The sequence below is a fragment of the Curcuma longa genome, chromosome 2, assembly GCF_044706935.1.
Source record: "Curcuma longa cultivar G26 ecotype Majalengka, Jawa Barat chromosome 2, ITB_CL_G26_1.1, whole genome shotgun sequence".
In the NCBI taxonomy this organism is placed as follows: Eukaryota; Viridiplantae; Streptophyta; class Magnoliopsida; order Zingiberales; family Zingiberaceae; genus Curcuma; species Curcuma longa.
Genome location: NC_133862.1, coordinates 16,973,444 through 16,997,810, shown reverse-complemented (window position 1 = coordinate 16,997,810; position 24,367 = coordinate 16,973,444). Strand labels below are relative to the sequence as shown.

Genomic DNA, 24,367 nt, shown 5'->3' with positions numbered 1-24,367 from the left:
TGGCGGCGATCAGGCAGGGAACGACGGTGATCGAGCAGGGGCGGCGGTGGGCACGTCTTCTCCACATGGCAGCAATGGCAAGGCGGTGGCGTCGGGAAATCGCAGCAGGTTGGCAGCGGCGTCGAGCGGCAGCCGAGACGCGACGGAGCAGGGGATTGTGGTGAAGAGGCGCGGCAGAGAGGCGTCTCGACGAGGGTCATGGCGGCTGGGCTCTGGTCTTCTCGCGTCAGTGACGACGCCGGGCAGAGGGGAGCGCGGTGGCGATCGGCGGCGTTGCGCGGCTGTTGCTATGCTTCCGGGAGGGTGGCGACAGCGAGACGGAGAGGAGAGGAAAGAGCTGCCCCATTCCCCTCCTCGCACGACCCTTTTTAAGGGCATTTTCCCGAGGTTTCCACCGGCAGACCTGGGCGGCGGTTGACCGGGCGCGGGCGCGGGCGCGGGCGCGGGCGTAGTCGCTCGGATGCGGGCGCGAGCAGGAGAGAGTATTTTGAGGAGTGCACAGTACCCTTATAAAATTGGATTATAACTTGAGTTTACTGGGCTAAACGAGTTTAAAACCTAGGATTTATTATAACGGTTAAACCGATTACTATAGCAAACTGGTTCAAGTCTTGGTTCACTCGATTTACTCACCAAACGACCTCCAATTTGACTCAAACCAATTTTGTTGGATTCGTCTTCGCAAGACGAATCTTTTCATCCATTTTATCCTATCAAAATCTCTTCCAGCACGAACCAAATTAAGTTGGTTCAATCTTGGTTCGTTTGGTTCATTAACCAAACAACTTTCGATTTAATCCAAACAAATTTTGTTCATTTCGTTTTCTTAAAACAAAATTTCTAATCTATTCCTTTCTGTCAAAATTCTCTTCCTTAACGAACCAAACCAAGTTGTGTAATTTGGTTCTGCTAAAGTAAAACGGAATAAAAATAAATAAAATAAAATAAAAATCCTTGGTATCTTACAATTATTTTGAGATATCTAGGGATTAAGACCCATCTAGTAGTTTTGTCTAAAACTATGAGATGGAATGACTCCTTGAATTTAAAATGTAAACCTTAAAATTAGACAACGCATGCTGAACTCTAGACCATACTACATGAAAGCCCTAAAATTATAAATTATAGGACTTTTAGCATATTACAGAATTTAAAACTCATTAAAAACCTAGAGAAATCACAAGGATCAGAAAAACATAATAGGCAGCGACTGAAGTAATGTGTGAGTGATTTTCAAAATTATGCATTATTGACAAAGTTTAAGTGATTAATTAGAATGATTTTGTAAAGATAAACCAAGAGTTTAGGGATTTAAATGAATTTAAAAGATATGCTGTGGGGTAAATAAATATATTAGGATATAGTATAATGGCATTATCTAAGACATATCTCATTAATTATTAAAAATATATATTATATGTTTTTAAAAAAATATCCCAATAAATATATATCAGAGTAGATCAGAGGATGGGGGCCACCGAAGCAGACCCCAGTAAAGCCTTTCACCATGTTTGGGGGGATTTCCCAGCATAGGTTGCTTTCGTCTGTAGTGTACACAAGAATAGAAGCATTCGATGTCGTGCCACTCCCTTCACATTGCCCCCAACTCAAACCCAAACCCCACAGACACGAAGAAGGAAACACGGACACGAACTGAAAAGTGACCCTCTGCCACCACTGCGCATGCATTAAAAACTCACCACATTATTATATGTATATCATCCAGTCCTTTCTTTATTGACTTATATCCTACAGCCACACAAGCGTCCAACACGAAGAAATTAACACGCGACAAAGGAAAATGTTCCATTCTTTATTTTATTCTCACTTAATAAGTTTTGCCGGTTTCGTCTCCTTCCCCCACCACTCAACCCCTCCTATTCCGTCTTCTTGGTCTTAATTCACGGAGACGATGAGAACACAAAGGTATGCCTTTTCCCCGGTTTGGTTTTTCATGGAAGTGGAGAAGGATGACTGGGGGAGTTTGTTTCACTCTCAGTAGGTCCATTCATGCGGAAGACCCGCCTCTGCGGGAGACTGAAATGGATTCATCTGCTTCCCCGTTGTTGGGCTTCTTGTTGATCTCTGCCTTTGATGCACTCCTGTGCCTGAGAAACAGTGAGGAAGACGAGAATCAAGACGAAAAAAATTACAGGCATTCCAGTGGGAAAGCTACTGTAGTAAAAGGATTGATGTTCATGATTAGAATCGAGCCATAATGGCGATGACAGTCATCGACATTTTCATTGTGCAAAGAACAGAACTGAACTTGAGTTCTAAATAGCACCAAAATTTATAAATAAAATGATCGAGAGTCTTACATTCTTTCTCCAGTTCCTTCACGCGCGGAAGAAACACACCGGTTCCTCCGCACTTCCGTTTTCCCTGCGCAACTGGCCGAACGGAGGAGCGGCTTTGAACCGGAAGCAGCGGCCTCGAGGAAGCCCTACCGTAAACCTCCACCTAACCCATCGTCCAAAACAAAACATTTATAACCTTCCTAAACTCTACGAACAAACCAAGTGAACTAGACCTGCAACTGCACCGGATCCGTCGGGTGATCCCGGAACATCTCCGCCAAAAATCCGGCCGCCACTCGCCCACGGTAGGCACCTGGAGACGACAAAACCCTTAACCCTGATTGAGTTTCCTGAAGACATGGCCCAGCCCATATCTCTCTCTCCGAAGCTCCGAACCAGCCCACTGGTGCAACACGCTTGAAGCCCTGCAAACATAGACAAGGGATGGGATTAGGGAAGTGGCGACGAGGAAGAGAATATATACGAAGGGGGGAAACACTAAAAAACGGTACAGAGCATAAAGCGACCTCGAAAGGTGGTGGGACAGCGAGAGGCTGCTTCACGGCGCGGCGAAGATGGAGGCCATCGAAGGTGCCAAAGGGCGGGAGCTTGTTAGCTAGGCACTCAACTTCGGACTCATGTAGGACGCGAGCGCCGGAGAAGGCGCCAGAGCAATGGCGGTAGCGCGATAGGCCTACGTCCATGATTAACTCGGAAGGCAGGCAGAGCTCGCCGTCGTCCAGGTTCTGCACGAAGCCCGCCATCGAGAAGGAGCTCCTCAGAAACGAGGAAACGCGCCACAGTCTATAAGGAGAGCAGTGCGAAATAGGGCGAGAGTTGGCGACTATATAGAGCGGCGCGGTCGCGAACAACAGTGGTAAGTCAGAAAAGCTACCATGGGTAAAACTGGTAATAGGATGACGTGGTTTTTTTACTAACATTTATTGGCTCTTTAAACGAGGTAGTAAAAAGGAGTGAGGCAAGGAAATTTTACTTTTATCATTAATGGATCAATCTAAAAAACCATTCACCCATACTCATACCCTCCTCGACGTGGCATCTCAAACCTCTCCTAAACTCTCATGGGAGCTCCAGCTCTGGCGGCCAACGGGCCTCAGGTACATTCAGGATTTACACCGAAGACATCGTGAGATGGATGAAGTTTAATAGATCACACAGGGAGTGCGGATACAATCCCTTGTAATTTGGACACATGGACGTAGCTCCAAGAACGTAAGGGAGGGTGGCATTGAGAAGGGTAGGATCCCGTGAGTGAAGGGGCAGCACTTCTCGCAGCCTTTGCTCACAGTGTTCAATGTGGATGAATTCCTTCATGAGCAATTATAGCTGGAGATCTCATATCCGAACTTAGTTATTTATTTATTTATAATTTAATTAACTTATATATATATAATTTTATTATTATATTGAATAGATAATTGTGATAGTGGATAAGATTTAATGAATAAATAAATTTGATATTGGATTCGATAAAAATTTATTTATTTTGATTTAATATATATATAATTAATTAAATAAATAAATTTAAATAATTTATTAAATTAAATAAATAAATTTAAATACATATGTATTTAAAATTTTTTATCAATCTATTAAATTAATTTTAAAAAAAAATTAAAATGAACATATAAATTTGTATTGTCAAATTCAATAACTAATCAAATAAGTTTAAAATGTAAAAATTTTAAATAATCAAATAAATTTGAATTAAGAGTTTAATAGCATCTAAACGAATCAAACTCAAGTTAAATTTGAACGAAATTCAAACTCATAAAAAAGAAACTAAATCAAATTTGAACAATAATTTCAACAACTTGATTCATTTTAAACTTAACTTGGCTTACTTACTTTATCAAATAAGCTTTGGCTCACTTATTTTATCAAATTTGGAACATCATAAAATTGACTCAATTTAACTTGTTTAGATTCAAATGTTTGATTTTCTACTTGGAAGGTTTTTAACTTGAGCCTAGATGATTTTTGGATCACTGGTTTAAGTAAGGATAGCAGTAGGTCAACTGGTCAAATTGTATATTAACCTAGAAATTAACTTAATCAAATAAACCTCAATCAATTCCTTCTTCTAAATTGAATACTAGTGGCAATTCATTAATCATGTTCCAAATAACTAATTAAACTGTTATATAAGAAACTTAAATATATAACTTGTATTCAAACTACAAGCTATAACTATGAAACTAATAAAAATTAAATGAAGTCAATATGAAAATCATAAGATTATTAGATTAAAACACAAGTTGAAATGGATTATTATTACGAGTCATCAAGAATTTTTAACCAAAACACTTGAGTCATTTTTATTATTTTTTAAAAAGATTTTATTGTGGGGAAATTAAAGTTTTATAAGATTTGTAAGAATGAGATTTATGTAAACCATTTTAAAACTGAAATTACTTATTTTAGATAAAAACGGATAAAATGACCAAAAGCAGTTGATACTTATACTTTTGTCTAGGTATTCATTTCTAAACCTTTGCTTTTGGCTATTAATTTTTAATAAAATAGATTTATCAAATAATTTTCACCAAAATATTTGGTTGTCATGACTAAAAACTTGTACCTACGTGATAACATAAATACACTTTGCCCCCTCGGATATAGTAATAAAATACTTAAAAGAACAATAAAAAATCAACATTCAAATCTCAAATGATATTAATATTCTAAAAGTCAATTTTTAAATATACATAAATTATATTATAAAATCAAGAAAAATAATTTATTTTCGAAACTAATCTGATAAAATTCAGACATCTAAATTATAAAAAAATATACAGATAACAGTTTTACCAAAATTGGCTTGAACCTTCTAAAAGTTTCTTAATATATTTTTCTCTAATCCGTTGTAACTAAAAGGAGAAAAATACCACTGCAATAACACTGAACCACTCGATGTATATTGCTTCATGCGTGCGGATTAAATGAAGAACAAAGGCACGTGCAAATCTGATGAGATCACAACATACGCAACAACAAAGTTTCCTTCTAATGATACATTCTTGGGCAAAATTCATTTTATTTGTGAATAAATATTACAGGAAAATGCCATCTATCTCAGTTAAGAGAGATAAATAAGCCGAATAGAGAGAGAGAGAGAGAGAGAGAGAGAGAGAGAGAGAGGAGCAAAATTAAAGAAAGGGGTGGACTCTAAAATTTGAGGTCATAATACTTTATTGTGTGAGGTAGTCGGTGGAGGTGAACACCAGCAATAAAGGAGTAGACCACCAACAAGAACCATAGCTCCAGTGACGAAGCCGGCAGGAAGGGACGACGCTACTCCAATGTATGGCAGTGGCAGCGTGAAGGCATAGATGGAGAGGGGAACTAAACAAAGAAAATAATGAAGTATTAAAATTATGTTTCACAGTTTCACACCACGCTATCAGAGAGGATGATCTTATTGGCCTGCAAACAAAAACCTATCGCTATCTCAACTGTACTTCCTGTGAACGTACAAAACAAACGATTCTAGTGTAAAATCATCTTGCATATGTCTGCGGTTTCACCAAATAAACAATTAAAAGAAACATATCATCTTACAGAAGATGTAAACCAACTTATAAAATCTTAGTACTTTTTATGTAAAGCAAAAAATCTGAGACTGGGACTAAAAAAGTGTTTCACTAAGCAAAAGATAGTAAAACAGGATTTTTCTAAATGGTTTGTTATCCAATCCCACCTCAATAATCAAAGTTTACCCAATAGCCTTCCTCAATAATCTCCCGCCTATTTTACCCAGCAATTTCAAAAAACCTTCCAAAATTTATTCCCACCAATTCCCACAAGCTACTAATTGGCAGTTGGTTTGAAACTTAGCTTGCTATACAATTTTCCTTCATAATTGGATTGTTTGAGTTACGTTATACCTAAAATATTCATTTTGGAATCGTACACATTGTAATAATGCATAAATACAGATAAATCCTTATGGGGTCTAATTGGCACAATGCCAATATTATTTTCTAAAAGATAACTTTTAAAAAAAAATTGCAATCACTCACATACTAGTGATGCATAAAAATTGACAAAATATGCATATGTTGGTGCAATCAGTTTCCAAAGTTTCGATATTTGACAATGTACATATGTCTTGCTAAGTTTGATCAAGAGTTAGATCCAAGCATAACTAGATATTTGGAAATGAGTGAAGACTAGTCAAGTCAAGATTGATCGAATGACTAGCAAAAAGAAATCTAGCCATGTCATAATTGATTGGATGACTAGCAAAGGAAAAGTTTAATCATATGACTAGCAAAAGTAGGTCAAGGGTGACCAGATATTTGGCAAAAACAAGTCCAAGCAAATTAAGGATAATCGAATGTCTGGAAAGTGACAAGTGCAAGTGGGTGAAGGTGACCGAGTGTTTGGCAAAGAAAAAATCCTAAAGAAGTGAACCTTAGATGGTGAGATAAACCTACTAGATCAAGTAGACTTACATGATTATGTTTGTGGATTCTAGAATGAATCCTAGGTGGTAAGAAGTCTTAGAGGAGTGAACTCCAAGCAAGAGATAAGCCTAGTAGATTAGGTAGACTTACAAGATTAGGCTAAGTTACATGTTTATAGTTGTATACTTGACTTACAAGAATCTAGAACTAGAAGCAAGACTGAGAAAGCAGATAGACAAAAATCGGACGCAGTCAGACCAAGTCCAAAATAAACCAAACTTGATTTGAGTCGAACTAGACCCAAGTCGATTCAATCGACCGATCCATCGGTCTAGTCGGTTAATTGGGTTTGGTCGATCGAGTTCAGGTCCGAACTCAGATTGATGACGTGGCCTGACAACTAGTTCAATAAACCAATAAACTTGATAAAGACGAGATCACGAGGCTCGATCCAAATTGCGAAGAGTTCGATCTTTTGGATCAAATTTAACAAGATTTGATAGACCGATAAGGTTTATCAGTAGACTGAACAGTGCCTATAAATAAACCTCGCGCACGACTTTCAGATCATTAATCTTACTACTATTCTTCATCTTTGTGTTTGAATCAATGATCGAAGCTCTGCGACCGGGGACACTCCAGGAGGAGTGTGTGACACCCAAGACTTCTAGATCAACTCAACAAGTTTGTTATTTAAGTATATGTGCTTTAGTTTATCATATTTTGCTTGTACTTAAACTGTAAGGGGTTTCTTTGCCTCCGAAAAAATTCTAGAAAAAAGATACGCTAGTGGACAGGTGCCTCCCGTACATAGACCTTAGAGTATTGACCTTGGGGGTTGGGAATCAGTAAACACCCTGTGTTTTTCTTCTTGTCTTTATTATATTTGTATTCCACTGCGACTAACTTTGTAGAAAGAAAGAATGAACGACGAAATTACAAAAAAGGCACGATTGATATTCACCCCCTATCGATCCCACCGCGATCCTACATATGCATTGACACAAAATAATCGACAACTTAACTTTTTACATCATCTTGCAATGTGATTTTCACTCAAAATCAACTTGCTATGCATTGAAAATGTTCATTTTAGTGTCTCACATCCGAATGACGCATAAAGATAGATGAACAAATAATCTTGCATGGGTTAACTGGCACAGGATGATTTGCTAGCTGCATGACTTTCATTCAAAATCAGCTCATTTGAATTTGTGGACATCTAAAATACCCTTTTTTAGAACTCTCATTATAATGGTGTTACGAGAGTTTGTCTTCATGTAAGCCAATTTCAAATCATACCACATAGGTCAATGGTTTAGGATGAGGGTAAAATGGGAAGAAAAATAGAAAGGCACACTATTTGGCAATTTTTTTTATTATTTGGGAGATGATTTGATTAAAAAAATCAATTTGAAAATGTGTGTTCTTGTAAATTGCTCTAAATATGATATCAATGTCCATAAAGTCGTACTTTTTGATGATAAGTATAGATTTAGTTTGTAGATTAAAAGAAAAAGAAATTGAAGCCAAAGAAGTCTATTGTAGTCAAGGGACTCTTATGCAAGGTAATCACAACTCTTTACCAACTTAATTAAAATAAATTTGATCAAAATCATTTTTAAAAGGTTAAAATCATTATAAAATTATTGTAGCAGTCATTCAGTGGTTGCAACAATAATATTAGTCATTAAATGATTGTTACAATATTGTAGCAGCCAATTAGTGGCTGCCTATAGTCCTTTTACGATGTTTTTAATATTATTGAAGTGATTTTGATCCAGTTTAAAATTTTTTTGACCAAATTGATAAAAATAAATTTTTTAAAAGTATTTTATGTATATTTTTTACCAAGTTACACTAAAAAATATATAATTTACTTTAATATGTTGTAGCAACTACGGTGCAGTTGCTACACGTTCTAGCAACTACTCCTAGCTGCTACAACAACATTAGAATAAGGGTATTTTCGATACAAGAAATATGATAGGGCACTCTTGACTTTTTTTTTAAAAAAAAAGAGACGTCTTTTTTATGATTCAAGTAATCAAGAGCGCCCTTTTGATTTTACCCCAAAAAAATATTGCCATGTAATTCAACACATTTGTATTTTCCATGAGATAACTTTCTTTTACAAATGCAATTAAATTTTGACATTGTAACCTAATAATGAACCACCTTGCTAGAGAAGCAACTATGTGGAAAGGTGTTCATAAATAGCCAGCTTACCAGTAGAGAAAAGCTTATGGGAAAAAACTCAGTAGCAAAATGCAGAAACTTTAATGAAATACACACAAATAGCATTGGAAAAAATAGAGAGAAATTAACCTGAAAAAGTGGATGCGAGGCAAGAGACTACTGCTGAAGAAATCTTTAGAAGATGTAGCAAGGATATGTTAAAGGCCATATTAACAATCACAAATAATACTGGCAAAAGTGGCGCACCTTCGCAACCTGTAATAAGTCAACATTGTTTCTATGTAGGTTTTAGCGTAAAAACATTGCAAGAGTTCACTAATGCATTAGTAGAAGGTTATTTATAATAGGAATAACAAAATACACAAAAAATGTGTTTCCAAGTGGTACAAGACAAATAACTCCAATTATAATAAATTAACATAAGGGTACATGCTTACATTGCACGTATAGAGCCAACAGTCTTAGTTGCCATGATTTTAAGGACGGCAAAAAAAAAAAAGCCTAGCACTGTTATTATCTTGTGTTATGGTGTTGAATCAGATTATTTCATTCTATTTACAAATTGTCTTGATAAATCATGTTGTCTTACCATATTATCAATCATCATTTACATTATCAGATATGTCCAATATTGCCATCCCTAGTAGAGAAATATGCATGCTTCAAGTAAAATGCACAAGGGAAAAAATGCTGAAACTGAAATTAGCAATAATGTTAGCATTGCACATCACAGGATATGTCCAATATTGTCATCCCTAGTAGAGAAATGTGCATGCTTCAAGTAAAATGTACAAGGGAAAAAATGCTGAAACTGAAATTAGCAATAATGCGAGATTTTGGATTGATGATATGAAAGAATTTAATGAGACTGAGACGCTGCAATAAACAAGGTTATTGATTGCTCACATCAAAGCCGTAAATATTCTGAGGAAAATGGAGGCCCCAATTCACAAAAGAAATATCAAAATGAAAAGGAAAAAAAAGGTCTATAACAGAATATAGACGATCAAGCAAAATATAGCAACAGATATTGCTGAAATAAGAAAAAAAATCTAGCAGTTAGTATTAATTAGGAGATGGAGTCATAATCATAGTGAAAGTTCCAGAAACAGATGTGCTCATTGTTGAAGAAAAAAAGAAAAAAAAATACATTTCAGGTGATCACATTGTATATATTATACTTCACTGTAGTTTGTATGAATGCATGAGCATATGCAATGCTACACGACATTATATATATAGTCATATATTCTCTTAATTTTCAATTGATTTATCTTTAACAAACAAGCTTATTAGCTCCTTCATCTTAATATCTTCTGACATCGAATAGATAAGAATAAGAAGAGTCTTGGCGCAACAGTAAAGTTGATGTCATGTGATCTACAAGTCAAAAGTTTGAGTCTCAGAGACAGTTTCTTACAAAGCAGGATAAGACTGCGTACGATAGATCCTTTCCCGAGACCCCACATTGACAAAAACTTCGTGCACCAGACTGCCCTTTATAAAATAGATAAGGTCAATCTAGTTTATATTGATGCAAACATAATTTAATAACAACAAGAAGCAAAGATGGACTAAACATTGTGTAGGGTTTAAGAAATGTTTATTTGATGAGGCAAGAAAAACATTTCAGCATACATTATCACCAGTGATGTTGAAGACCATCCTAGTTCAGGCATTGGCTATTTTACTTATGAGCTTTGATGTTATAATTGGAATTCAGGCTTTGAAAAAAAATTTTAAATGATCAAATATTAAAAAATATACATTTAATAATAAAAAAGTTTGAATTGAAAATAAATTGAAAGTCAAGAAACTCAACCTCATCCAATTCCATAACTAATTTTTTTTTAAAAAAAAATCTTTTAAAAATATAAAAACTAACTGAACCAACCTGAATTCCTGACCAAAAAAATCAACCAACCCAGCAGCTAATCATTTTGGGTTTTCTCAAGAATTTCAGGCTTTGAAATAAAATAATCACTTATTAAACCTTGGCTTGAAACGAGAAGTAGGCTTAAAAAATGTATTTGTCTTACAAAATTGATAAATTTAAAACAATTAAGAGTAACAGAATGTGAATGTCATTTTGATAATTTTTATAGGCATTGTGACACTAAAAGAAAGTGTGGACCGACCCTTATTCAATTGCTAACTTAAGCTTGAATCCCTAAGCTCTATTTCCTTGGATGGAAAACATGAAAGTTAGGAAGGAAAATGATACAAAAAAAGTATAAAATGAGAGAGCTCTATAATATATTTTTGTCATCTTTTGTCTCCTGCCTCTTTGCTTTCTGCCTAGTAAATGGATCCTAAGAGAAAGATGATATGCAGTTACTTTGATAAAGGAAGGTATCAAAAGTGAATATTATGTCGAGTGCAAGAAAGTTTATTATAAAATTGCAACAATTAAATACTACTTGAAAAAGAATTAAAAGATCCAAAAAATGTCACATATGCCCCTACTTCATCTAAACCCTTAAGTGAGTCATATAACTTGGTCCTGTTAAGAAATCTCTTTACTAATAAGACAACCCAATGCTACTATTTCAAATGATAGCAATTCCGGTGTAAATAAAAAATAATTTAACATCAATAATCAACCATAGAAGAGCCTAGGATAACTTGGTCCCTTCAAAGGGTATTGGATGTGCTAATAACCATGACTTAGGCTCACAAAAAAAAAAGTAATTCATATTATTCAAGAGACTGATAAGACATTTGAGCCAAACAAACAAAAAATGAAATTAGGCCACAAGCCATCTTTTTGACACTTGAGATCTCTGAATCTTTACAGGTATGTAACCCTTTGTAGTTGCTTAGAGCTCATCACTACTAAAAGTTTGTTTTTCTTGTCTTTTTCCCCAAGACTCTAGTTCTATTCAGCTTACACAAGAGACACATGCTGACACCAAGGAATAAAACTGTATTGAAATAATGGTTATTATAAAATATATAATGATTCAATAGACACTACTTTTACATTTATCAACTTAAAATGCTCCTTCAAAAATTCCTCCAAGTGCTCTTTTTTCCATTTTAATAATGTTACTTTGAGAAAATTTTGATTTTAACACCTTCTAACTTGCCAACTTAATTAAACATGTATTAACATGATAGATTTACGATGCTACTAAGACTCTAGGAGACATTCAAGCCTCCGTCTTGTATGCCTACTATGTCAGGTTGCGCTCTTTCCATTTAATGCACACGCTCTTACCTTAGCGCCTGCATTTTCAACAGCAAGCCTATATTAGAGATTGCAGACAATGTTCCCACTTCATGATTAGTAGCATCGTTTCTGGTTTTATTAGAAGAGATGATTGTAAAAGAAAAAGGAAGTCAATGAACTAGAAGTTCAATTTCTTATGATTAAGGACAATAATAAAGATGCAACTATTCATCATTGATTGGGGGGAATGTTTAATAAAAATAGATATTTGTTCCTTCAAGATCAAAACTAAGATGGCATTATGCCTTCTTCATACTTATGGGAAAGGACAACTATTTTCATGGATTTAAAAAGTGGCATAGGAGGCCACCTAGATGGGTTTAGTAGGCTTCCACTTCGCTTTCACCATAGACAATCATGGGTAGGTGGGTGTTGTTCACCAATTCAGTTCATTAGGAAGGTGGTTTAGTGATGGAAAAAATCAGTTTAAGTTTATGAATGGAAAAGGTTGGACTTATAGCCCTAATCCCTTTTCTTTCTCCAACCCACATTGAAACCTGATTTCTCCAAATGCAATGTCGTTGAAATCCCTTCTCACGATGCCTCTACAATGAACATTGTTGGTCGCATGCAACAGCCATCGACCGCTGCAACTCTACACACAATGCCCTCTCACACGAGTTGAATGCAACACCATCATCCATCGCAGCTCCTCCACAAGGACACCTCTACATGAGCCAAAGATGATGCCACCAGTCACCATGACGATTCCACATGCAATGCCTTTGCATTCCGACCATAAGAGCATGCCTCCACAACATTAACCAACCATACTCTACCAAAAATAGAAATTCACCACACACTTGACTCCATAACAATAACAGGTCACCTATTTTAATGTTGACTACCTAAGCTCCAACCTAAACATCCACCTACTGCCTAGGCGGTTGGTTAGCTGCCTACTACCAAAAAAATTGTTTTTCAATACCTTGAACTAAAGAAACTACAAATAATTCACTAGGAGCCGAATCTTCCTTAGGGTGGGAGAATGATGCAAAAGATTAGGAAGTTAAACAATTGCATGTTTCTAAATTGGAAGGTATTAAATTTCAATAGACTGCAGAAGTTATAAGAACTTATTTTAGTAGTCAAAGCAAATTAGGTAAATTTAATTCTTGTTAGAGAATAGTTACATAACCTCAAGTTTATCTATCTTATTTTCTGAATAAGTTAGCTATTACCAAGTCTTTAAGTGAAAAGATCATGCTTATAGTCTATAGACGAATTCAAACCTCTTTGTTAATTCAATTTTCAATTCAATAAAATTCGGTTCTCTTTGTAAGGCTTTTGAGTCTATGCATCTTCATTTTACATCAAGCTAGGATAAATGAGCAAGCGACAGGTTCTTTATCCTTGCAGTGATTAAGTAATAGAAATATTGAGAACTAAAGATAATGAGTAATAGAAATATTGAGAACTAAAGATTATGGCATGGCGAGAGGAATTTGATCCTGGGATAGACAACAAGAGGAAATCCATAGTGTACATATAATTGAAAAACCCCTAACAGAGGACTTTGATCCTTTGCTATACAACCTGATTAATCTGATCAATTCCATCAAGCACTTGTAATCTATTTCATTATAAAGCATTTGACAACTTAAAAAACAAAAAGCTCCGCTAGCCTCTACCTAAGGGATGGTACAACAGAGACCTTTGGTGACCCTTCAAGTCAAGAACTGTTGTTTGCTTACCTTTATTTAGTAATTTTCATATAATTTGTTCATATTTCTTGTATAAAACAGAAAGGTCATTGTTGAAAAAACAAAAAATAAGCAATGACAACAAGAGTAGGATAGCATAATGAGAAAGCATCAGGTTCTCTATCCTTGTTGTGATGAAGCACCAAAAATATTAAGAATTAGAGATGATGTCAAGATGAGTCAAGTCATTTATGATAGGCAATAAGAGGAAGTGCATAGTATATATAATTGAGGAATTCAAACATATGGAGAGACTTGAACCTTGTTCCTACACAATCTCTATACAACCTGATCAATTGGATCAAGCACTTGTCATCTATTTCAAATTCATTATAATCTATTTGACAACATGAAAAAAAACAAAAGGTTCGCTTAGTCTCTCTATCTAAGGGATGGTAGGGCATAGACCTTTGGTGCCCCTTCAAATCAAGAATTGTTTTCTAGGTTTATCACAGTTTGCTTACCATTATTTAGTAATTTTAATGCAATTCCTTTGGTTATTTCTTAAATGAAATAGAAAGCTCATTGTTGTAAAAAAAACAATGACAACAAGACTCTGAAACACATGGACAAAGTGCAACATATATATATATATATATATATATACACACACATACCACAGCCTATCCATAGGTGGAAAATCAATGACTTACTGTGAAAACAGTGTTTCTCTAGTTAATGTCATAAATTAACATACAGGGGTTTAATCAACTTATAAGCTTAAAAGATCGTCTACTTTTCAGTTGGCAACAATAATGTGTATAAAATATATATTCAAGAAATTTTGTAATCACCTGTTTGAATCAGATTTGATTCTTTCACTAGAAATGCTAACAGTAAGTGTGGTTGGCTTTTCTGTAACATTGACTCAGCCAACAAACATATACTCTACAAACACAATAGTGTTGTGTTACCAAAGATCAAGTCTTTAATCTTTATATTTACAGACAGGCTCACAAAAAATTCTGTTCTAACTTCATGCTGATGCAATGAGTAGAAAATAACATATACTCTACAAACACAATAGTGTTGTGTTACCAAAGATCAAGTCTTTAATCTTTATATTTACATAAGACAGGCTCACAAAAAATTCTGTTCTAACTTCATGCTGATGCAATGAGTAGAAAATATTTACAATGCATAATGCTTTAACCAGTACATTTTCTAGTGGATACAGATGCAGTAAACCTTATACTCGTAAGTTGAAATTTTGCTGCAATTTAATTTCATGGTGTACACAAGGTAAACCTTCATTTCCATCAAATACAGCACAAAGTGTGTCACCATAGAATCAATTAAAATGTTTAGAGCCACCTTTCATTTGTAAAGATGAGAACATAGTAGGATCAGTGACTGGTTAATTTGTTTTAGATTTAACTTCATAAGGAACTTACGTGCAAAATGTTAGTGACAGCCCTAGAGCCAATCATGTAATGATTGTTGTATGGACTCATTGTATCATATTTCTATATATTAATAAAGACATTTTTTTATGGTTATTATACTTATTTGTATTGGTGTCAAATAACTAAGTATAATAGCGTCCTTGAGTAGAAGGTTCATATCTATATCAATCGATTGGTTGAATCGATAATGAGATGATATAGAGAACACTACTCTTAATGATTCCTAGTCAAGTATTAACATTCAGAGACAATGTTAATGCGATTAGACTAGCATGTAGGTCAACTCGATGACTTGATCTCACAAGTCATGGATATGAGATATCAAGTTGACACATGGGTATGCATTGGAGAATATATACCGAATGACCCGCCATGAGAAAGTATCATGGATCGTTATATGAGTGTCATGTACTTTCTATTGTGGCTATTAGTATGACTATTAGTCCTTGGACCTGAAGTAACCATGGTTCCCAACATAAGGAGTTGCATACTTTGACTTTGTCAAACTCACCTGTAAATGGGTGGACTATAAAGGCGATTACCGGGCATGTAACAAATTATGTGGAGGGATGTGAGTGATGTAGATGGGATCTATCCCTCCTATATGACAAGAGTGATATCATGGTTCTTGATAGAGTGAGACCACTAAGTGCATGATCATGCCCAAATGAATCATTATGAGATATTGAGCTCATTTAATTAGAGTGAGTCTACTTGGAGTTCAAGACATAGATTGATTAGAGGATAACACGGTCTATGTCTCAATTGATCAATCTTGATATTAAGGATAGAAGGACATGGTCACCTATTGTGAGAGTCACAATTAGTAGTCACTATGGTGATGTTGGATTTCAACATTCTTGTAACTTGGGTAGCAATGATGTGTTGCTAGATACCACTCATTGCTTATGTTTCTAAATTGGTTTAGAAGCATTGCCAACGTTATAAGAACCTATAGGGTCACACACAAAGGGCAATTAGATGGAGATTAGGTTCATATGATGGACCAAGAGGATTAGATTCATGTGATGAACCAAATTGGATTAGGTGTAATACAAATTAGACTAATTGAGTTGGACTCAATTTGATTCAAGTGTTGAATGAGTCTAATTTAGATTTGATTCATTGAGTCAATTTAAATTAATGAATAGAGATTCATTAAATTAAATTAACTTGAATCAAAAAGGTTGGATTTGATCAACCTTGGGAGATAAGAGGTCACCTTTGACTTGACTTGAGAAGGAAGATAAATGGTCAAGTTTGACTTGACTTAATGTCACCTTATGGTCAAGTTTGAGTTGACCAAATGCCACTTCATGATGATATGGCATAGGGCCGGCCAATGATGGTGCTCCACATCATCAATGTATTAATTAGGTATGCCACCGCATGAGGGAAACAAGAGTTGTAACTCTTGGCATTAAATGAGGTTTTGTAACCCCCCCCCCCCCCCCCCCCCCCCCCCCCCTCATGAAGTGGTCGGCCACATTTAGAGAGGATATGAAGGCTAATTGATTTTCATTCAAGCCATTCCATCATCTTCTTCCTTGGCTCTCTTCTCCTCTCCCTCTCCCTTCCTTGGCCGAAATCCTCTAGGGAGTGCTAGCACACTCAAGAGGTTTCTTCTCCATCCTTTGTCCGTGTGGATACATATAGAGGGGTGTGCACTTGACATCCTAGAAATCCGGCGACCATAAGGACAAGCGGGATACGCGAAGGGCATCGCTTCAAGGGTAACCTCCCTTGACATGTAGATGTAAGAGTAGATCTAGAAAAAACATGTATAAGTAAATTTTATAATCTTCGCACGGATCCGTGGCCGGGCTTCCGGGGTTTCCGCAACGCAAAAAGCGATTTTTGCGGCCCGAAAAGTCCAACACAAAAAATGTAGAATATCGCAATTTAAAAAATCAAGAATTTTGTACTTTGCAAAGTTTCTATGACTAAGTATTTCAAGAAAAAAAAATGTTTTCTGAAGTAAACCAGAGAAGTAAAAGTGACAGACCTCCGGATAATGATCCAACATTTAGGAAGCAGGCTGTTCCATCTCTAATATATGATGGTAACTGATTGAATGGTATGCCCCATAGTTTCGACATGAATGGCATCAAAAGGCATATAAACAAGGCCTGCATTAACATAGCTTTCACGGTAAATGGAAGTTCAACCTATAAGAAAAAAATTCCCCAAGAGTAATTCTAACCTGAAAAGCAGATCCAAAAGAATTTACAACAAAAAGGTCAATGGAACCTCCCTGGCATATGAAACAACATAAAGTATTAGAATCCTGAAATTAAGTAGTTATATTGACAACACATCATAAGAATTATTATTAGAATAGCAGCACATTGGAATACAGCAACTCTGGCGTGTAAAAACTCAAGCTGATTGGGCCAGGAATATACCTTCAGTTTCTTAGCAGCATCCAGGAATATAATTTCCTACATACACAAAATAGCAGATTATAGAAAAACTGTCCATGGGTAAGGTTATAATTTTACCAAGAAATATACTACCTTCAAAATAGTGTCTGCAGCTTGCAATAGAAATGAAAGTACCATAAGAAGTGACCAAAATATTCCAGCATTTTTTAATGAGATACCAGAACCAGACCCACTGCACAAGCAAATAGACTTACTGATTAGTGCTGTCTGATCAAGACTCATTAATTGTGTTATACCAGTAAAGGTGGTCATAGAAAGAGTATAATATTGGACTCTCAAAATAACATTTTATATTGTGATAATCGTATTTGACTCATATATTTTACGTACAGTTGTAATCTATTGCCATGAGCAGGCCAAAGACCAGGGTTCAAATATCTTCATTCAACTAAAATTGAAACAAACATCATTTGATATGTTACGAAGATACCTTGTCACAGTTATTACCACTCCAATGGCCACAAGAAAGCACCCTAGTATTTGGGTTAATCGAAATCGCCTCTTAAGAAAAACAACTGAAAAGAGAAGCTGCCAAACAAGAAACGTCTGCAAAACATGATTAAATACATGTTATCTGATGAATGTTTACATAATGTCTCAGGAAAGGTGATTATTGAATCTCATTACTTGGGAAAGGATTGGGATTGACGCCCCCGAAAGAACAGCTACTCTAGCAAAAAACCAAATGAACAACACAAGTCAGTGAAGTTTCTGAGTAAATGCTTTTATATGAAACTTCATTAAATTCAAAAACTCAGTATGTGGGAAGAGAAGCCCATTGTCAAAGAAACAGAGAAAGAAAAATCTAAAGAGAAACACACTTGATGGGTTCAATTTCCATGTTTGAGTATGGTGTATTCCATTTCCTAGTTTGGACAAAATATCATGCATATATGCTAACAATAATTTTTTTCTACTTCAAATGTAGCATCTGTATGTCTTAACCAGAATTTCCTCTGAATTTTCTGATTTTCATTCACTCTTCTCATACATGCAAAGAGACAGTTTAGAAGCAGACAACATCTGATCATTATGATAATAGTTCTTGACTGTGTTGATTTGAAGACATAAATAAAAGACAAAGATTTTTTTTCCCATTTTTACTGGGAAAGAGAAACCCATTGATTAAAGAAAAACTAATCCTCAAAACTGGGCTAAACAATGAGTGTAAAAAAAATTGTTTGAATTACAGTTAACAAACTATCTCTCCAAGTTTCCCCTCAATTTATTATGTAAAACAATTGGAAAGGAAAACTAACTAGTAATTCTTTCACTCTCTGTCGTTTCAAACAAAAGTAGCCTTCATTTTTTTCCCTCTTCACTTTTCCATCCATTTTCCCTCTCCCAACACTTTCTATTGTTTCAAGTTGATACGATGTCATAGTCCACAATCTTGCTAATCAATAAAGCATTTACGATTTTTAAGGTTCTGAAGTATACACTTCAATATTTTGAAGCCTAACTCATTGTTTGGCATTCTTAGAAAAAAATTGTGAAGATTACCTATTAACGATTTACTATGCTTTGAATAAGGAGAGCCCACTGATTGATAGAAACATGTACAAGTGTTTCAAGATGAAACACAAAGGAGAAAGATGAGTTAAAAATTTACAAGGAAGCTAAAGTTCAACATTTGATTAACTCACTACCTCATAGCGTGACTGGTATTACTTTCTGTTGTGTAGGTAGGCTTTGAACTCTGGGTTGCTATCTTGTCAATTGACAAGATGCATAGTCATGTGCTCAATCAATACTATAAATTCAAATACTTTTTTGGACCATGTAAACACAGAATAGATGTGAAGACAACCTGATCAATGGGACATTCATGAATGTTCCAAGCTGAATAGTGTAAAATATTTGACAAAAAAGGTTCGAAGAGTTATCAGAATCTATTTTGTTTTCAGCACGTCTTACTAACTTGCGTATCTTTATTAGATAGGATTGATCATACAGATTCACAAACATTTAACTATATGCTTCTTAATTATGACATCAATATTTGGACCTTCCAAAATTATTTTATATGCCGCTCACAAGAGATACAAAACATATGGTATATGGTTATGCAGTACAAACAGCTTTAAAAAAACCCATAAGAAAGGTAGTAAATCAGGACAGAATTTTTTGCCCCTATCGACGTCAGGAGGAACACATGAATTAGAAACACCACCTCCACTTATGTTTTAATGATGCGGAAATTTACAGGGCTGAGAGGATGATACTAGACAATATTAGATGCATATAGCTAATCTCATATATTTGCATACCTCACAATAAAAAAAAAAGGCTAGCATACCTCCAGCTGCCATTCCTGATGCTGCAGCCAAAGCTTCCAAAAGTCCAACAGCCAAAAATCTGGCCTTTGGAAGTGTAAGCATCTCATCGGTTACAATGCCAGCTTGATAACGAATGTAAAGGATTGAAAAGTAAACCACCAAGTATCTGACAAAAAAGGAAAAAACTACAGTTGAAAATAATGTATAGCTAACCTTATCAATAGGCTAGAGTAATGAAAAGAACAGACTAGAGCATTTAAGACTGATGGAAATCCTTTGTTGGAGGAAGACAAAGCCCTATTTGTTTACTTATTTAAGTGTTAATACGAATAAGTGGATTACAGACAAAGGTTTTTTGTGTTGGAGTTCACATAAGCCAAGCAAATGCTCCTGCCAATTATTTGTTGTGTTGTGAAAGATGAAGTTATCTGATTTTTTTAGAACCATTTGGTTCAAATCCATACGAAACATATCCTCTTTTGATTTCTTGGAAACAAGGAGTTGAGAGGAGATATAAGAAGCATATCCATAAATGATAGGGTCATCCTCTAGAAGAGATAAGCAATGCTCCAATCATATAATGTGAAGGTGCAATGGAAGCAAAAATTTGTGTTGTCTCTTCTCAAAGACTGCTATAGTACAGGTTGCATACTCAAATATTCTAATGTGGGTAAACTTCTTTGTGTGTAGCCTATCTTTTGTGATGACTCATGCTAGAAAGCATACATGAATCAATAGGTAGGCCCCAAAATGTTATGATAGTATGAAGTCTTAGAGGATCGACTAAGGAACATATAGTGAACTGTCTAATTTTAGCATGTTAAAGCATCATCATGCTTAGCCTAGGACCATAAACGAGTCAAGTCAAGCCACATTTTGTGTTGTTCAAGCTTGTTTGATAAGGTAATCAAGCCAAGCTAAGTCAAGTCTCAAATAAACCAAGCTATCGAAACGGTTGTTCATGCTTGGCTTGGTTTTTTTTCCGAGCTTGAGCTTGGTTCATTTAAATGTTATCAGCTCTTAATTCAAACATATTTGATTGTTTGCAACTTTTATATTCTTAAGCTTGTTTGATTGGTTAGTGAGCTTAATCTTAAGTTTATTTGTTTGTTTTGAAACTTTTTTTTCATTTATAAGTTTGATAAGAGATTTGTAGATGAACATAATTCAGAAGTTTTGTTTGTAGATATTGTTCATGAACCATATGAACATTAACAAGTTGAATATATATGTGCTTAAGCTTTTTCATTAGTTTAATGAGTAGTTCAAGCTTGTTTATTTAATTGACCTTGTGTATAATGAACGAACATGCACAAGCTCTTACCGAACCGAATACCAAGCTTGCTCACGAACGTTTAGTTCATTTACAACCCTAACTATGCTAACCTATAACAACCATAAATGATATTATTAAAGAAAGTTTTGACACTAATCGTCTTAACCATAATAGTATCAAGACTATCAAGTATTAGTTATGGATCTAAAACCTTGATAATTATTACCCAAATTTTATTTGGAGTGGATGCCAACCTATAGATCCGTAGGCAAAACTAAAAGGAAATAGGAAGTAAAGGGAAGTTGCTCAAACAAACCTAATGTTGAAAAAAAATCAAATAAGGCACTCCTTATTTGAAAATGGTTGAATAGGCTACCTATTAGATCTTTTGCTACGTAACACTCTCTAGATAAAATATTAAGATGAAACCAAATGCTTTTGAAAGAAAGTAAACAAAGTAATGATTCATCAATGCATTCATCATCTATATATTTCTGAGTGTTTTTATATTTTTCTTAAAGTGTGTTTGAGTTCATCTATAGCCGATCACATCTACTGGGATAACACTTGATTGTTGTTGTTGTTGTATTTGAGTTCATCTGTACAAGGACATTTGTGATAAGACTAGCTATCAGTCTGAAATGGCTTGTTTGAACAATTTTTGGATTCATGTATTTTTTTTCTTTTTTTTGGTAATCCAGATATTTAATTCTTCGAACTGACTAATCTTAGAGGTGAGCGGCCTGATTCTACAAAAGTTTTCCATCGGCCACCACGGTAAATCCAGAAGCACACGTGGCAGGCGGTCTAGTAACACAACATCCCAAGTATTTCATCTCACTAGAGGAAAATGTCCTGCAATGCACCATAATTGAGAATCAAACCATGGGTGCCCTACCATTGCACCGTATCTAAACATAGCAAAGCATCAAAGTTGGTCCCTGTAGCAAAGAAACACACAAATAGCATGTAATTGCATAAAAAGAACCTTCTTCAGTTTACCCTAGAGACCGTTCATGTTCTACTTTTTTATTCTAAAGAAGGCACAGCTACTTCTAATGCCTCAATCTGTCCCTGTACACTACCATCTCCAAACTTTTACGGGCTTTATGTAGCATAGTTAGCACTTGCAGGCTCTAAAAAAATCTGGTACTATGAAGAATAAATTATCAAACCGTGGGCGCCCTTTGTCTTAATAACTTCAAAATAACACCTTGTAACCAATCTGTCTCTCTGTCCTAAATAACCTAAAACGATACCTTCTTAACCAATTTGTCTCTCAATGAGGAACTCTCGTTAAATTATACTGGTGGTCCGCAGTCTGAAGCATTAGTAAGCATGCTGGTCCATTCGAAAATAAGAGGACCACGAATAACGAAAAACATGCGTGGCCAGCGAAACTACCGCACACCCTCAGCAAATTTTATTTCCTTTTTTTTTATAAAGAAGTTATCTTTTTTTGTCAGCATGCTTTCTCGACACGCTTCCAACTTAGAGCCGAGCTTCCTAACTCACCTTGGCCGGCTCTAGGGGGCCGCTGATGTGGCGGTTCCACAGTTTGTTTTCCTAACTCACCTTGGCCGCTGCTTGCAGCTAGCGCGTGTCAACAGCAGTTCGACCCGCAACAAAATGCGCCCCGAAATGAGACGCGTGCAAACAAGAGAGAGAGAGAGAGAGAGAGAGGAAATTACCCGAACGTGGCGAACTGGGCGAGGAAGAAAGGGTACTCCTTGAGAGGCACGAGCGCGAGCTTGTAGAGCACCCGGTTGCCGGTACCAAGGACCACCGTGACCGCCGCCGCAGAAACAACTTCCGCCGCCTTCTGCTGCCTCCGATCCACCTCTAATTCCCCAATCATCTCCCCTATAGCACAGACACCTTTCGCCGATCGAGATCGCACCCTCGATAACGACCATCCGCCTTCCTGGAAGGGAACCACGACCGGCTCGGAGAACCGTGATCTGCTCTCGGCTCGGAGGGCACGGAAGATCCCATCGCAGAGCGCCGAGCGGACGGAGACCGGTCGGAGTTGGAGAATCTGAAGCCGGAGATCCGACGGCGTGAGTATTGAGGCGCCGGGGAGGCGGCGATAGCACAAGGACATCGGCGATCCCTTCCGGCAATTGGCAAGGGAATCAGACGATCGGATCGTGGAAATAAGGAAGGCCCTCCCTCTCTTTCAAATTTGTTAATGTTAATTGATAGCGACTGAGAAAAGCCCGAAGCTGACGTGCGAGCTTTATCACTTGCGGTGGGACGCGGATCGAATGCTACGATTCGGCCCTCAGACACGCCACCAAGGAGCTACAAGAAGACACGTATCGCAATAAGCTGATAATTGAAACGTGTAGTTTTGTAGTTGGTGGGTCTGATAGAAAGGAGGTGAAAATTTGCGTTGGATCAGGCGTGAATCGTGGAGTTGCCGCGTTAGAAATTAGAAGGGGATGGCTGGTTGGATTCGCGACGCCTCTTTTCGGCATATTTTTCAGAATTTGCTTTTCTTTTGGCTTGCTTTTGCTTGAAAATAACCTGGCGAAGAACTTTGGCGTATTGATGGAATTGATTGGTGGGTGCGCTTGCGGTTGTAACGGAGTTGAGGTTGACGGCGTCTCTACAAAGAAAGAAAGGAGAAGATGGAAGCAAAGAATAACTTGAATTGCTGAACAATTTTTATAACATTTGTTTTGAACAATAATATGCCTGCTGATGTTTAGGTTTGCTTTCCCAGACAAAAAAAAACAAATGATAAAAAAAAAGGAACGGAGAAGGAAGGAAATAAAAATACATTCCGTCTTCTCGATTGATACATCCAATTTGGATACCAATTTGGACACCAATTATTCCTAAAACTCCTTACCCTTATGATAGTTTTAAATCACCAATCAATCTTCAATTTTATACTCTGATTTAGATATTCAAAGAATACTTTCTGTCAAAAACTATAATTTTTCCTTTTAATATTAATTTCGAATTTTATTATTTTAAGATAAATAAATATACAATTGAATTCATAAAAGTGAAGTCTATTTGAATATTTTTTAGTTAGTCCAATAAATTTGTTTTGGTATCAAAATTGTTTAAGTCAAATCACTTTGATG

General features: G+C 36.1%; 2 protein-coding genes across 2 annotated transcripts; both read right to left on the bottom strand.

Annotated features, from left to right (window-relative positions):
- Window positions 1-1,995: 1,995 nt before the first annotated feature.
- Window positions 1,996-3,064, bottom strand: LOC141816960 (uncharacterized). Its single transcript, XM_074704681.1, has 4 exons — window positions 2,828-3,064; window positions 2,534-2,725; window positions 2,322-2,463; window positions 1,996-2,108 (listed from the first exon to the last, which is right to left on the bottom strand). The coding sequence occupies exons 1-4, from the start codon at window positions 3,062-3,064 to the stop codon at window positions 1,996-1,998; spliced, it is 684 nt and encodes a 227-aa protein (XP_074560782.1).
- A 2,228-nt stretch (window positions 3,065-5,292) lies between these two features.
- Window positions 5,293-23,472, bottom strand: LOC141820519 (protein CLT1, chloroplastic-like). The gene is made up of 10 exons (XM_074707847.1): window positions 22,961-23,472; window positions 20,014-20,159; window positions 18,342-18,379; window positions 18,145-18,260; window positions 17,787-17,886; window positions 17,676-17,711; window positions 17,474-17,524; window positions 17,276-17,399; window positions 9,059-9,184; window positions 5,293-5,666 (listed from the first exon to the last, which is right to left on the bottom strand). Exons 1-10 carry the CDS (start codon window positions 23,371-23,373, stop codon window positions 5,503-5,505), a joined length of 1,314 nt encoding a protein of 437 aa, XP_074563948.1. The 5' UTR covers window positions 23,374-23,472; the 3' UTR covers window positions 5,293-5,502.
- Between the last annotated feature and the right edge of the window lie 895 nt (window positions 23,473-24,367).